The 16431-nt window shown below is 29.7% G+C and overlaps 1 protein-coding gene across 4 annotated transcripts in view; it reads left to right on the top strand.

Annotated features, from left to right (window-relative positions):
* Positions 1 to 5446, top strand: part of LOC119068032 (potassium voltage-gated channel protein Shaker) — a 95165-nt gene extending 89719 nt beyond the window's left edge. For all 4 annotated transcript variants that reach the window (XM_037171395.1, XM_037171397.1, XM_037171394.1 and 1 more), the window contains exons 10-12: positions 3565 to 3746; positions 3843 to 4088; positions 4870 to 5446. In XM_037171395.1, coding sequence (XP_037027290.1) covers positions 3565 to 3746; positions 3843 to 4081 — 421 coding nt within the window. In that variant the 3' untranslated portion in view covers positions 4082 to 4088; positions 4870 to 5446. The remainder of the gene's footprint in view (positions 1 to 3564; positions 3747 to 3842; positions 4089 to 4869) is intronic.
* The last annotated feature ends 10985 nt before the right edge of the window (positions 5447 to 16431 follow it).

The following is a 16431-nucleotide window of genomic DNA, read 5'->3' on the forward strand; positions in this document are numbered from 1 at the left end:
TTTAACAGAGAAATTGTCATAAAATTGCATTAAGAACTTCGACAATTATAACAGAATCGGATGTTGCCTAAATTTCGATTTCTTGAAAATTTAAAATAGTTTGAACAAATTTCTCACAGGGCTGGCCAAAAATCAAAAGTGTGCTAAAGCAGCAATAATACAATTTGTTCTAAGTTTCAACCCTGTGATTGTTATGAAGCATGATTTAACTCTAAAAAATGTTGTCAACTTCGATCACATGAAACTCCAAGCATATCAGAAGGAAAATCGCATTCTATTTATTTTATCGATTGGTAAATATTTTGTAATGCTGTGCCTTTGTTGTTGGTGTTAAAAGAGCGTCATTGCAAATAAGTATTTTATTTTCGCAACAACGCAATCGGGGTCAAACAGAACATTTTTTATTTTGATATGCCGAGAATGTAGGACAAAACCATTTATGGAATCGATCTAAACAATTAGTTAAATAATGTGAATGTTTTCGGGTGATTGAACAGTCGTTTTTCTACCTGTTTAAGGCAATCGATTTTCGATGAAGAAAGTAAAGAGCTTCCAAGCGAATTTTTCAATTGAATGTTCTGATAACATTTGGATTAGTTCAAATGTTTTTCAGGACACGGAATAATTTGCTATATCTTTATGAAATCTCGTCCAAAGTTTAACTTAGTTTCATCTTGGTCACTGAAAACACGTTTAATCATCTCCTAAAATTTGACAAAAATGCAAATGAAGAAAAATTCTATTCTACTAAAAGTTTCTGAAATGCGTAGACGGACACATATTTCGTCTACTTGTGCATATCAGGAAGCATTCTCTCGGCTTTGTGGATATTTGAAAATAAAAATACATAATAGCATCACAACATACTCGTACAGCTAAACCACTGCTCTAATTTTCTAACGGTAATTTCATTCATGCTTGCAACTACACAATCTACATCCTTCAGACGAAACTACCTGCAACCAATTTCATTGAGTCTTCTCGTTTTATGACCTATACTACGCAAACGGACTATGTACCGCATTTAAGGCTTAAACGATTCATCCCCACAATATTCTACCGCAAATATTCAATTATTTGAATGTTTGGTGGCTTATAATTGAACGTAGTTCTTCGAAAAATTTCGATTGAAATAAACTGGTGATTGGAAATATTGACGAGTGGTCATCCACCGCACTATTTATAGCGTTGAATCAAAGAATTCACAGTAGAACATTGAATGTTAGCGTATACGTAAGATCCGAATAGAATATGGTATATATATGTGAATGGATAGGTTAATGATTAAATTTACGATAATTTATGAAACTTTCAGTTCTTCTCAACTCTTATGCTGGGTTAGGTGTTTCGAAAAATTCGGCAAGTATGGACAAAAATGTCATACTTCTCCGTGATCTATAGAAAGGACCCTTTTCGTCTAAATGAAACGGTGAAATTAGGCCAACATAATGCCTCTATTCGTCAAATTTCTAAATATTTTTTAGTTCAGTGAAATAATTTTCAATGTAACAAAACATTTACTTTTGTGAGAGGTGTCGTCGTCATTCCACCATTGTAGTAAAATTGAGCAGCATTTTGTACATGAATAAAATAGCAACAAGTTTTCTATGATCTACGAAAAGATTCTCATAATGAAAATGTTTATCGAGGTTGTAAAGTTACGTGCCTGCTGACATATATATAGCTCTGTACATAATTTTATAAAATTTAAAAATGTCGCTTTAGCGAGCATGAGCGAGAATTCACACATACACAATAATCGATATGAAATAAGCTTTAAAGCTTTCCCCGTTGTCTGTGTCAATAAATAAACACAGCGAAAATTAATTGATTTGTTTAGCTTTAAGTATAGATAAAATTAACGAGAATATAAAAATAGAAATAAGAAAATCTATATTTCTATACTGCAAGTACGATTAAAACTTAATATCAATAAAACAAAATGTTAATAAATTTTGCACTGCTATGCATGAAATTTTTGATTTTCTGTTCCAAATAATTTTTTTTAATTGCACGTTGATTTGATGGATGTTGCTTTGAACTGCATCTCTTTTATTTTTTTTTTTATTTTTTGCTTTTTATTTACAAATTACATTTTTATACAAAACCAACAATATTTTTCCATAGGTACGAATTATACCAACGGTTCATAACAACGCAAAAAAAAAGATTTTATTTTTATTTTTTACAGATCAATAAAATCAAATTGATAATAATTGAATTGATGGCCAACATACCGAGTGATTATTCGCTTTGTTATGAATTAATGGTGCAGATAATCTATTGAATGATTTGAAAATATTTTTTTTTCCTCAATTGCGACTGGAATTTCGATTCATACTGTTTTTTTTTTTTAACTAGAAAGGACATTCACTATTTCTGTCGGTTGTTTCTGACGATACTTATTTGAACCCACCCACGTGATGTGTTGAATAATTTCGAAGTTTTCATAGTTTGAACGCGAATATAAAATTGAATAGAGAAAAGAGAAGCTGCATTTCCTTGGACAGTTTTTTTGTTTGTTTATTTTTGAATGTTTCACGGATATTGATGCAATGTCAATAGATATTTAAATTACATGGTGCGAGCACACGAAATTCTTGAATGTAAGTGCGAATTAGTATATCGACAGAACTATTCTTACATAAGTATGTATTTGTTCGAGCAGAATACGAGGCATCACATAACGTAAGCAAAAATAATTCTGAACGTTCACACTCATATTGCGACTAAGTGGTGCCATCCATGTGATTTAAAATTGTTTACACGCGTCACGATACGAAAGACACAAAACAGAAAGCAACGTCAGCTCCGCCTTCGTAACCACTCAAAAGGAAAAGACCGGTTTCGTGTCTCGGAATGACGAACATAGTAAATTTTTCTTCTAGAAACAATGATTTCGCAAAGCTTTGAGATTGTGCGTGTTTTCGAGGGGTGGCGGCACCAGCTTCCGGACATGTCATGTATCAGTAATCGCTCAATTATAAAGAATAATATGTGTCCGACCACTAGTACACCTCCTGAGAGTATAGTCCCTTCGATCATCTTTTTTAAGCAAATTTTTATTTTTCGCCAAAGAATGACTCTATTTTATCTTCATTAGTGTCTTCATTTTCATTCGTTTTGTATACGAACTCTCTAAATATTATTTCATTTTTCATTCTCATTTAGATTGACGGGGTGTCAAAAAAATTGTTTCTGCAATCAACAGACAGTTTCAGAAACTATACATAACTTCGCATCTTACTTATCAACGGTGGGGTTCTTTTCTCAATTTCCAATTTCCGGAACCGTCTTTTCACAGACAATTTTTTAAATTTTCTCGTAGTGGATGCGATACCCAAGTAGATAGTTTATATGGAAGTTCATTTCTCGGGCATTGATGTGCCAAATGAAAATAAAAAATAGTTTCCTGTTCCGGTTGCACGAACAGAATATTTTCAGTGAAATAAAAAAAAAATCTTTTCAAAACACTCAAAGTTTATTACAATTTTAAGTTTATGCTAAGCGTTACGAAACTTCAACTACTTAAATCTATTTATGAGGATTTTTCTGTTCCAACAGACCGGTTGGTGTCTGGGGTAAAATTGTGGGATCATTATGTGCCATTGCTGGTGTACTGACAATTGCACTTCCGGTACCAGTTATTGTCAGTAACTTCAACTACTTTTATCATAGAGAAACCGATCAAGAAGAAATGCAGAGCCAAAACTTTAATCATGTTACTAGCTGTCCATATTTGCCAGGTTAGTTCATTACAATCTCATTGTATTGTATTCAATTATTGGCTTCATTTGGTGTATCGAGTGATTAATCGTTATTTTCCTTAAAAATTACAACAGGTCAACATTTAAAGAAGTCATCTCTATCTGAATCCTCATCGGATATGATGGATTTGGAAGATGGTGTAGATTCAACACCCGGCTTATTGGGTTCTCAAGTTCGTCTGACTCCGTTTTTAGGAGTTCATCCGATTACCGAAAAGCAACAAGTTAATTGCTTTAAACAGCCACCAGGTGGACAGAATTTACAACAGCGACATAATAGCGCATTGGCAGTTAGTATCGAGACCGATGTCTGACTACTGGGTAAGTTAATTGTTATTATTTTTCATTGACATTCGTTCTGTCGTTTTATTTTCTTCATTCATTCAATTTATGATCAATATCGCAAAACTTTCGATCAATTTAGGGGCATTTAGGGCACGGTAAAAGTTAGAATTTTTTTTAAATAATTGATTTTATTTGCAATACGTATTCCAAATATTTTGTATAGCAGACGAAGAACGAAATTTTTAAGTTTCACGAGTAAGGGCTCGAAAAATGTAGTTCCTCATTTGTTGAAAAATTTATATTGAAACCAAAAATGTAATACACATTACAGAAATCGAGTCTGTCAAACTTATTACCATTCCACATTTACTACCAAGCGGCATGTTTTACGTAAACTTCTCGAAGAAAAAGCTGATTCTACGTCGAAAACGTACGTGTCAAATATTTTATAAATTTATTAAAGGTCTGACTCTGCTAGATTCTTAGTGTAATAAAGTCTTATGTTTCACCTTCGCTATAGAACAAGATTTTGCCCAGTCCTAAGTACATCGATTAAAAAAGTAAATGTTCGAAATGTGAAGCCTTGAAAGTCGAATATAATAAAACGGTATTATATGAGTGGACCAGCTGGTAAAACAGCTGGAACAAATTTTTATATAAAACTCAACTCATCTGGAACTGATTTCAAAATAAAGAGAATTTGCGGTATTGCGCTTAAATAATATAATATCCCTTTCACAACTCCCATTAGCAAAGTTCATTCAGATTCATAGTTCAGTGTCGATTGGCAAAACTAACGTACCTAAAATATTTTCAGTAAAAAGAACACTGCGCGCAATATTTGGGCCATGTGAAATGTTTAGGCTCTCAGACTCACCGAAAGCGGTTTAAAAAAAAAGAACTCAAGAGACATCGAAGATAATTTCTCCACACACGAAATAATCGAACGCAACTCGGATTAAAATTTAAAAAAAATCACAAAATAAACTATAAATCATACATAAAAAATTTAAAAAATAAAAAAAAACCAAACAAAAAAATGAGAAATTGAAACAATTAAACTTTTTCTTCTCTAATTAATTATTGAAAATAAAATTTAAAAGAAAAAAAAACAAAACAGCAACCAACAAATTAGTCATTCTTAAAGTGATTCATTAACAATTTATAAACCAAAGAGAAAAGTATGGCTTTATTATCTAGTAACAACTTCAAAAAGACAACTACCAACCAACCAAAACAAAATTACAACAACAAAATTGCAACAAATGTATAACTTGTCTACTCTTCACAAAAGTGGAAAACGTCATCGCCGGATTTCTTTTTATTTATTTTTCAGAAATAATAATAAAAACAAAACAATAGATACACGTATTTTTTATGAAAAAGAAAAATATCCGCTATAAAAACTGCCGAGCAAAAACATTTAAGAAATTATAAAAATGAACAAAAAACATTAAAAAATAAAAAATAAAATGCGCAAAGTAAAAAAATATTATTAATACATAAAAGAGCTATTTATCTTTTGTATTTTATTTAAATAACAAATTTTTAATGAAATTACGTAAAAAACACAAAAAATATTTATATTTCAACTATTAAAAAAATAAAATAAAATAAAAAAAATAAAAACATAAAACAACAAAAATCGTGATGCTAAATTTAAAAATAAATAAATTACTAAAAAGAAATAATACAAAAAAAAAACTAATAATTTCTTAGAACGCTTATTATTCTTATTAAAAAAAAAAATAAAGAAAAGAAATCAATTTGTTATAATTACAATTATCGAAATTATTATAAAACTAATGAAAGAAAGTATTATTAAAGTTAAATAGAAAGAGCAATTTAAAAAAAAAAACAAACAACAACAAGATTAGAGCGGAGGACGACCTAACGCCATTTATAACTAAAACATTAATATCGAATTTAGTTTAAACTAATCAAGAGATTCACACAAAATGAAAAATAATAAAAAAAAGATAAAAAAATTCATTTGCACTTTGTATCCATGATACTGAATTATATCCTAATAAAAGCAATTTAATTTCAATAAAAAAATTTAAGTGAAAAGGAGAAAAAAATTGACATTAAAAACATCTAATAAATAAACAAGGAACACTTTTCTATATGTTTAAAGACTCAAAAATAATTTAAAAAAACAACAAAAAATGCATATCAACAAAATCATTCATTCATAAACTACGCGAATAAAAGAAAACAAATCGAATACCAGAATACGTTTCAATTTTGAGTTTATTGTACATAATGTTTTTTTATCCAAATGGAAGCTAAAGAAAAATGTTGAGCAGTGTCCAGTGTCCATTTTATCAAAAACTAAAAAATTCATTCTAAGTACTTGACGATAAATTTGCTAAGCAAATAAATATTGGAATATGAACATACCTTTCTATGAAATTGAATAATTCAAAGTTGTAAAGCACTTCAGAAACTCTCTCTCTCTCTCTCTCTCACTCAGGGATCAGCTATTTTTTTGTCCTCTTTCTTTGTCTGACTTCAGTGTTTTGATACACGGAAATTGTACCCATCGTAACAGGTCACACAGCCAATCTTGTGATATAATACTTTTAACGATACACTGCCACTGGATTTCTAATCTGCTTAATTTGCCTGATCGCTATGACAGTTTGGTTTTTGAATACACAGTGTCATTCTCTGATCGGACCACAAAATAGAATAATTGCAACAAGGACCATCCCACATGGACATGTTCTATCTGTGAATGTAAAAACCTAACAGTTAGGTCCCACGAGAGAGGAAAAACGTGTGGCATTAACAAAGTATCGTAACTTATGACTTATGGTTTAACTTGAAATTCTGTAATCATAAAGATGCGTCGTTCAATTTCTATTGCAAAAACTTCTTCTGCTCAATAAATTACTATAACAGTCTAAGTAGTCTTTAAACCGAACAACAAGGGTACAAAGGGTACATCTATTCACAATGAATGGTATGGATGGTAAAACACAATAAAACTACAGTGCATTGTCATTGTAGACATATGCAACGATGAATGATGTAATTATGGCACATTTAAATAAATGAAAGACATTCTTGCAGTTCCTTGCAATTATTCCCTTTCTTAGTTTGTTCGTCTTTATTTTCAATGTTTCTCTGTTTGCGTATAAGGATCACAATCATTTTTTGAAGTATCTGCGTACGATACAAAATATTTTCTGTGTCAATTTGTCGATTTGCTTAAAGGCTAACTCATTCTAAATTCCGGCGGTTTTAATCCAATTCATTAAATGAATTCCACGTGAAATGCATATACTGACGTTACCTCGTACTATACATTATACGTGTTGTATGTTGATTTTCGTGTGGAATGAATTGGATTGACATGCATAATTCAGCAAGTTATAAATGGGTTTAGTAAAAACCCGACAAACCACAGCTCAATGGTGCTTCTTAAGATCAATTATTTTTTTTTATAAAGTATCAGGCCACCAAATTGTTCTATAAACAAATGCACAATCGGACAGGAGCCACTTTCGAGGAAATATTTTCTTGGAATTTTGTGAATTTTCTTGATTTCTTGAATATTCTTCGAGAAATTAGAGAAATTAAAGGATAATGTCAATTTAATTCAAGAAAATGTTATCTCGCAAAAGGACTGTACATCGTGTGCTATAAGCGCTTCGTAATGTCTATTACGTATAGTTTTATTGTGTTGCCACTAAAATCAGTTTAATACAATCACCAAAATTATTTTTTAAGCGATTTTCAACCATTCGAATGAATGAAATATTTAAACAGAAAAAATATGAAAATCAATTTTACAACAAACAAATTCGCATAAAGAACAAATAAAATGACAAAAAAAAACAAGAAGAGAAATTCAGAGCTCAGCAATATTTTTTTATGAATATTTTACTTTTACATCATTGAATGCTGTTGCTATCTTTGATATACATTTCCAGTGAAATAATAATTTATTGGCTAAACCATTTTTGCTTAGAAGTTTTATATTAAAAAAGAGTAATTTACACATTCAATCAGGTCATACACACACTCCCACACACACTCCCACACACACTCCTATACACACACACACACACACTTTCAAATACACAAAATACTAATACTTAACTTCGTAACTGATTTATTAAAACAATCTATTGTTCACATCAAATTTAAAGAAATTCGCGAAAAGATGTGAAATCAAATTAATCGAAAAAAAAAATTAATTTTCCATTAATTTGATTTTATTTTTACTTCGAAAAAACATCGAACCTGATTGTCTTGAAAAAAAAACCACAAATATGGATGCTGAAAGGAACAGAAACTAATTTACAATCAATTTATTCAATCGATAACAATTTATTCCAGAGCTACAAAAAAAAAACCGATATGTCAATCGAAATCAAGCACACGGATGACCAATTTTTCGTTAACAAAGAGTAATAAAAAAACCAGAAAAACCGTTCAATTTGATTCCAAATGAAAATGATCGAATTTAAGAAAATGAAATTCACACCACAGCCATTGCAATATTCTTCTAAAAAAAACTTCCCGAATAGTTCGGCATTTAGTTCGGAAACAGTCCTTGATGGATGGTTACCATATTGGCTATATATTTATATCTCGTGACAGTAGTCACGAAAATATATATTCCCAGATATGTTCCATTCCGACAAAGATTTCGTTTTGATAAAATTCGTTGAGTTAGGGAACGTGTAGCGTTTTGAAGCCGTTTAGGTGGCCATTTCATCGCTTATACATATGCGAATAATGTTATATATCGGGCTATAATGTTAGATTTTAGGCTTTCTCCTTTTTTTCTTTTACTCCCAGTGGCACAATATAAATATCAAAATATAAGTTTTTTTGTCTTTTTTAAATTTAATAGAGAGGAAATAAAAAATAAATAAATTCATTCAAATTTCATTATCATATCTTACACACACACACTCACACACTTTCCTAGATCCGGGATATATTATGAAAGTAAAAAACGCTTTTGTTTTAAAAAGTGCTTCTACCAAAAGTAAAAACTATATAAATTATACGATTTTAGATAGCAAAACCAATGTAGTGAATGAATCTGGCTTTTCATTTTGATAGGTGCTTTTTCACTATATTTTTTCTCTTTTCCTTTCTCATTCGCATTTTACTTAAACGAAATTGGTAAGAAAAAAAAAATTATTGAAAAATATTGGCGTTTTTAAGAAACCATTTTTAGAGGGTAACATTACTTACTTTTACAAAATAAAAATCATTAAAGAAGAAAAATTCATAATACTCAAAGTAATAGCAAGCAAAAATGATATTCCATCAAACCCGCACTGCCTCTGCTGAAATTGTCCAATAAACACACATACAACCACATACAAAGAAAATGAAACAAAAAAAACTTAAAGCAAACTTTAACGTAACATTTAAAAGTACTTAGTAAAAAAAATGAGGAAAAACGCTATAGAATTTCACTGATAAAGCTCCTGCCATAATTTAGGATTAAATCGTCAAAAAAAAGTATTTAAATACAAGAAAAATGTAAAAACAAACTTAATTTAAATTTAAATTTAACAAATAAACAAAGAAAAACACTTTAAAATATGGAAAATTAGTCACATAATGAGAGAAAAAGTACTAGACTAGCGAGTTTATCATCTAAATAAATTAATTAACGGAACAACAAAAAGAAAAACATGGCAATAAACCGCAATTTGCGTTTTATTATCAAAGTGGAATAAAAAGTAAAATAAACAAAACCCAACTTTAATCACACGTTTTCAAAATGACATTATTATTAAAACTAAAACCCAACCAAAAAAAAAAACATCTTTAGCCGCATAAGAATCTCAAATATTTAGTTTCCGGTTGTATACACTTCATTATCTTCCTTCTGGTATTTTGGTCCATTGATTGCCGCCGTATAACTTAAGTAAATACAAACAGAAAAAGATTAACTTGACTAAAAATAACCACAATCGTCCCCAAGTAATAAGAATTTTAATAACTTTTTTTTACAAAAAAAATTATTAAACAAAAGATGAAAAAAAAAAATGAAAACACAAAATATAATTAATAATTGCAAACATTGCAAGCAAAACAAAAACAAAATAATAACGAAGGACTATGAGAATTTTTGGTTGATTGTTTGTATTTATTATTCGTAGCGTTCCTGGGTTATACAGTCCGTCTGTGAAACAGGTTCGTTTTCTGCCACTATTTATCTATGCCAAATTATTGATATAAGAAAAATTGGCATAGATAGATTGTGATTGGAAAAATTCGATTTGTCTCGTTATAACAATGGACAGGATCGACTAAATTAGTAACACTGCACTTTTTTACAAAAAAAAAGAAGAAATACACACACAGGACTCGTTCTCACCACCTTTTAACGAATTATGAACAGAAAATATAGCCAAAACTACAAAATTAAATTGTAACAATTTCCGTTACATTTTTTAGTAAGGTCATTCAACATTTTATGCCGATGGAGAACGATATTTTGAACAATCTTATATTCTCATCCATCACAAACACGAATGAAAATGGATTTTTAAGTGAAAATGTGATGATAATTCGAATCGAAATTGGAGGTTAATACCAATTTCTAATGAAGCGAGACAGTGAACACTCAGTTCCAATTGCAGTTTTCATTAGATTTTTACTTAAAAATCCATTTTTTATATCAGCTCAATAGCAAACATTAGATTGCTGAGATTTCCACTCGCATGGCGGTATACTGCTTTATTGTGTAATCCAAAGCGAGAGTGGAACAAAGTATAAAATCACCTTTTCAGTGAACAATATTGTCGCTATAGTGATGAAAAATTGAATGGAATCAATAATAGAATCAATCCCAATATGGACTAACTAAAGGCGAGATTACTATTTTGCTAGTATTATGATTTTCCTTGTTAAGACCCTTTCTTTACCAAAATTCGATGCGGTTAAGTTCGAATTCCACACACTCGGCTGACACAATTTCATAGTAGCCAAGAAGATTGTGTCGTATTTAGTGCTCAAGCACTCACACGAAAACTTGACTTTTCATTTAATTTTGAGTGCGTCTGATGCGAAATTTGTGTCCGTACGAAAAGCTTTGTTCCTAACATGTGCCCGAATGGGTGTTTCGCACACCTGGCCTTGGCTTTTATTGGCAATTTTCACATCCTCTGAAAACAGCCATTTGTACACTTGTTAGGCAATAACTATTGCACATAGTAAAGGAACCGAAAGAAGAACTTGAAACACGCATATATGTAGGATGTAAACAAAAAGGGTGGCTCCGATGATATTGATTCTATTAATGTATTAGAGCTATTTATAATATATTCAGACTATCATTCTTCGTCATAAATCCAAATTTAGTGTCGAATGACCAATTGTTTTACTGCAATTCCATTTTTATTAGTTTGCTGTGTTTTTTCTCCATGTTGTCCTACTCGTATGCAAATTTTTTTGAATTATTTCCGTTTTGACTAATTTACCTCCATTTTACTGTCCAAATTCTCAATCCTTCTAATGTATTTATATGAAATAAAGAAAAAAAAATAAAAAAAAACTTATCTTCCTTGCCGTAGTTTAGATAAAATGAGACAAAAAATATATAGAAAATCTAAAATGCTAAATAAGCTATCTTCTAAACAATACAAGAAATTTGAAAAAAAAATGAAAAGAAAGAAAACTTTAAATCACTTCTAAAATGCATTATCATTCGAATAAATAGAGATTTAAATACGAAAAGAGAATAAAGAAAAATATGAAAATACGTTTAACTAAAATCAAAATAAATGAATTATTCACAAAAAGTGAAAATGGAGAGAAACAAATAATATAAACATTCTAGGACATGACGAAAAAAACCAACAACAAACACAAAAAATAAATAAATTATATGTACGGACAATGAAGAGCAAATGGTTAATATCTTCAAAATTTAAGAGAGAAAAAAAAATGAACAAACAGAACACAAGAGAATCTTATTTTAGTGCCTGAAGCACAGAAATATTAAAGCGCGAATTAAAATCCATTTATTTTTTGATAATTTTTTATTCAAAATTTAAATAGTTCGACTCGAGAACGTCCATGTGATTTATTTTTTTTGTAACGGCTCTTACGATCGATATAAATACGTATTTTCCAAAGAAAAACAAAATTCTCAAACAAAATCGTTTAATACTCATATCAGTTTGAAAGCTTGTCAACGGTTGAATTCTAAAATTATTGCCAATTTCTGACAATTTCCGGTTCGTTTAGATTCGACCAACAAAAACACATTCACTAAATTAATTACAAATTCTTCAACTTGATAAAAAAATCTGTGATTAATTTAGTTGAATGTATTGTACCGTTCGAAACGAAAACGTGTATTATTATCTGATAAATAAGATTTTTTTCGAGACGTACGAACATGCCTCCAAAGCTGTATACTATGTTCATATTATTGAATCAACCATAGAATATTATTGAAGGATTAAGACAAACAGACAGTTCGTTATGTCTTCCGAATGCCTTCATTGTAAGCCGTTCATTTCTGAACATCGGAAATCGATTCTAAATTGTAAATTGAAAATAATTCTCATCGTTCACACTTCTCAATTTTAACAATTAATTTGAATACGGCTTAAGAAAAAAAAAACTTTTCGAATGATCGAACTCGTAGTTAGTTACAACATTATCTATGTAACAAAGAATGCTTTGTATGTGAAACGTGTTGATTAGAGCCGAACGCCATAGTACTTAGGTGACATCAATTCATAACACCAGATGGAGTTTCTACCATATAAAGTTCCATATTGAGAACACGTTCTAATACGTTAAATACAATAGTAATGAATCCGTGAATTTTGCTAGATATTTTTGAATAGTAACATAATAACATACAATGAGAAAGTGATTTTTTGAAGAGTGTGTGAAAGCAAAACTCCGAGGTATGTTTCAAACGTTACATGCCAAGGGTTGTTAAAGTTCGTTTGACCTCCTTGGAAGATGATGGGTAAAATTTTCACTCCTTAGCACGATTAAAAATCAATTGCAAGTAACGCTGGTGCTGGAACTATCCATTAACGTATTTCATGCAAAAGATAGAGAAAATTTTCTTAAGGAATAATATGAAAAATATGTCCAGAGTTAATGAGGACTTCCGTGTCTCGTTGTTCAGCTAAAATGTTAATTTTTTTCGTTCTGTTTTCTTTTTCTACTATAATTTTTATTTCGACCGGGTTGTGCACTTTTAACGGTGAAACGAATTTAATGAATCACTTACTTTGATTAAAAGACGAGGAATGCAAATATCATAGAGAATCCTAATCTACGTAATTGTAGTTTGCCTATTTATCTAAAGAAAACAAACTATTCTATCCATTACTCACTATCATAAATGGCTTGACTGATAGAGACAGCGCTACCTGTAGCAGGATCGCAACCCAAAATAAAAAACGGGGAAAATAAAAAATAATAATTTTTGTTTAATTTGCTCTTGTAAATAGTAAAATATTTAACAAAAAGAGAAGAAAAATGCATAATAATACTATGTGTTCAATGAAAAAAAAATTAAATAAACAAAAAGTCGTTTTAGTGTAAATAGTTCCGATTCCGGTGTTGTTGTTGAATTCACACAGAAAAAAAATGAATATAAAAGCAGCATGATTTAATGTAGAATTCAAATCCATATCAATAACATGATGGGAATTCTCAATGTCGATGTAACTAAATGTTTATTAAAAAAAATTGTGGAAAAGGAAAAAAACCAAAATATTTTTAACAACATGTAACTTAATTTTTGTAATTACCAAGTTGCGATCCATGACAATTTACCTGTTTCCTTTTAAAATTAATTTAATTAAAATATCTTGTACATCTTCAGTGTTCATGAATGTTTAAGTAGCAAAGCATTATACCAGTGCGTTGTGCACTCATTGTCGTTTAGACTTCCAGTGAGCGATTCAGATTGGTTAAAATGTGTCGCATATGATCGTATTAACCAATAGATAAATCCTACATGGACAACTAAAACGAAGACGTGCAGAACCGGTCCTACAAGCCGGATGACCATTTACATTCGGCTGTATTTATTCACCAGTTATCGACAGCGCAACACGAGAAAAAAAAACTCTGGGTGAAGTTGTCTAGAAGAAAGTTAGGTGCTTCTTACAAACTGAGCTGATTACAGTTTCCAAAATGTTTTTTGAAAAGAGTTTGTGTTAATTCTAAATAGTTTTCACGTTAACACGTTACTATGCCTAATAGGAGTTAAACATTGGCATTGGCATTATTTAAAAAAAAAACCTTTGCTATCACGGCAATATTTATTGTGTTCAAAATCATACTTTATTCAAGTAAATTAAAAATTGAATTGAAAATAGACGAACGTTCAAAGTTTTTCAGTTTAAAGAGCCACTCCATAACACTCCATAACTCGGTTATTTGAAATAAAATTTGACTTTCAGCCGTTAACAACACGCCTGAACTGGCTCTTACACCGGTTCAATTGTAATCCATACAACGCTTAATTTAGTTGTAAATGTTCGTTGAAGACAGGAGTCCTTCAAAGTTTCTTAATTTTTTTTTGTAACATCTCGTATTGATACCACAAAAAAATATTTGTAATACGACACGCAAAACTATTTGCTCGTTTTCACGTTTGTTCATTCCGTACAGGGAACTTATGATTCAGAAACTTAATAAGAAAAATGTTTGAACAAACCAAGAAATAATAAATAATAATGTTCACCCTATTGATGAACTTGGTAACACAAATATTGAGATGGTCAAATGGTAGATATAAATTGATGGCAGGTGCCAATCCGAACATATAACATGTTTTACCAATATTTGAGTGAGATTTCGAAATTCGATTTTCGACAATTCCCAGATCAAAGAAATTATTTTCTTTGAAATTTTCCTTTTTTTAACGCAATTCTAAACCAACTGATTTCAATCACTTGAGTTTACCCATTTTTGTATACCTATGATACAAACATGGAAATTAATTTTATTTTCTTTTTAAATTAATCCAACAACAAAAAAATGAAGAGAATTTCAGAGTGAGAATTTTGCATTGCCACAGAAATATTGATAAAACGTTCTGCTAATTCGGTTGGATCTTCGTTCAATGAAATTATCTGAAAATCATTGCTATTGTCCTTTAAAATCCTTTCGTTTTAATTTCTTTCATCATTTTTTTTCCTTCTAATAATGAGAACCATTATTCTCTAGTAATAAAAGCAAAAATCTATCAGTGTGTCAGATTTTCGAATGAGTTACGTTCCTTCAATTATGTAATACACAAATCTCATCAGACAGATTAATGAAAAGCGTAAGTTTATGAGTTTTTTTGGAAAAATAAAAAAAACGTAAAACTTTAGTTAATGAAATCACATATCGAATCGTGTATTAACTAAATATGTGTGTAGAATAAAAATTACAATAAACCTTGAAATACAAAAAAAAAATTAATAAAAAAATTCGTTGTAAATTGTATATGTAAAATCGTTTTTTATATAAATTAAAGAACAATTAAAATATTCACTTCAATTATTCGTTGCTAGTTAAACACTTGCTTCTGTGACTCCCATTATAGAGCGAAAAAAGAATAATAAGAACACGAAATGCTGGGATACATACAAATTTATGTAATTCTGAAGGAAATCGTTTAACTAGCAATCGAATACCAATTAAATGGATAAAAACAGAATAACAAAGAAAGAACAAAAAAATTATTTACGATATTGACATACTCATATTGGTACTTGACGTCATCTAGTCCAGTAATATATCAATTTAATTTCAAAAATAAAAAAAATTCTTTTTCTTATTCACAGACCTATAGTAAGCTTAAATCCAAAAAAATTCGCTTTTAAATGCAAATTAAGATGAAAACAAATAAAGAAAATTGCAAAAACATTTACTTTATGAATAAACTTAAAAAAAAAAACAAAAGAAAAACTAAAAAGTGGAAGCCAAATGATGTTGAGAACAAAATGAAATGAATTAAAAAAAGAAAAGAAAAAAAAACCAAACAAATTTGATGATTCTTCGATATGCAAAAAAGAAAACCAAAATAGCGCAAAAAAAGAGTTTTATCACAAGATTAAGTTTTTTCATAGTCAATCAGAAAAATAAAAGAGAAAAAAAATCTATAATTAATAATTTATAAAAGACTGGCAGTAGGTAATATGTAACATAAAGAATAATTTCGAAATTAGTTTTAAAAATGAATTATAAATGAAAAATTCTAAAAAAAATGAAGAAGAAGAAATATATTGTATCGATGAAACATCAAATTTAAAAAAAAAGAAAATAAAAAAACTGCAAAATGAAGAACGAAAAATAACTCAAAAGTAAATAATTATTACTGATATAATGGACAGGTTCCCATATCGTTGTCAAAAAAATAAGAAGA

The sequence above is a fragment of the Bradysia coprophila genome, assembly GCF_014529535.1.
Source record: "Bradysia coprophila strain Holo2 chromosome X unlocalized genomic scaffold, BU_Bcop_v1 contig_173, whole genome shotgun sequence".
In the NCBI taxonomy this organism is placed as follows: Eukaryota; Metazoa; Arthropoda; class Insecta; order Diptera; family Sciaridae; genus Bradysia; species Bradysia coprophila.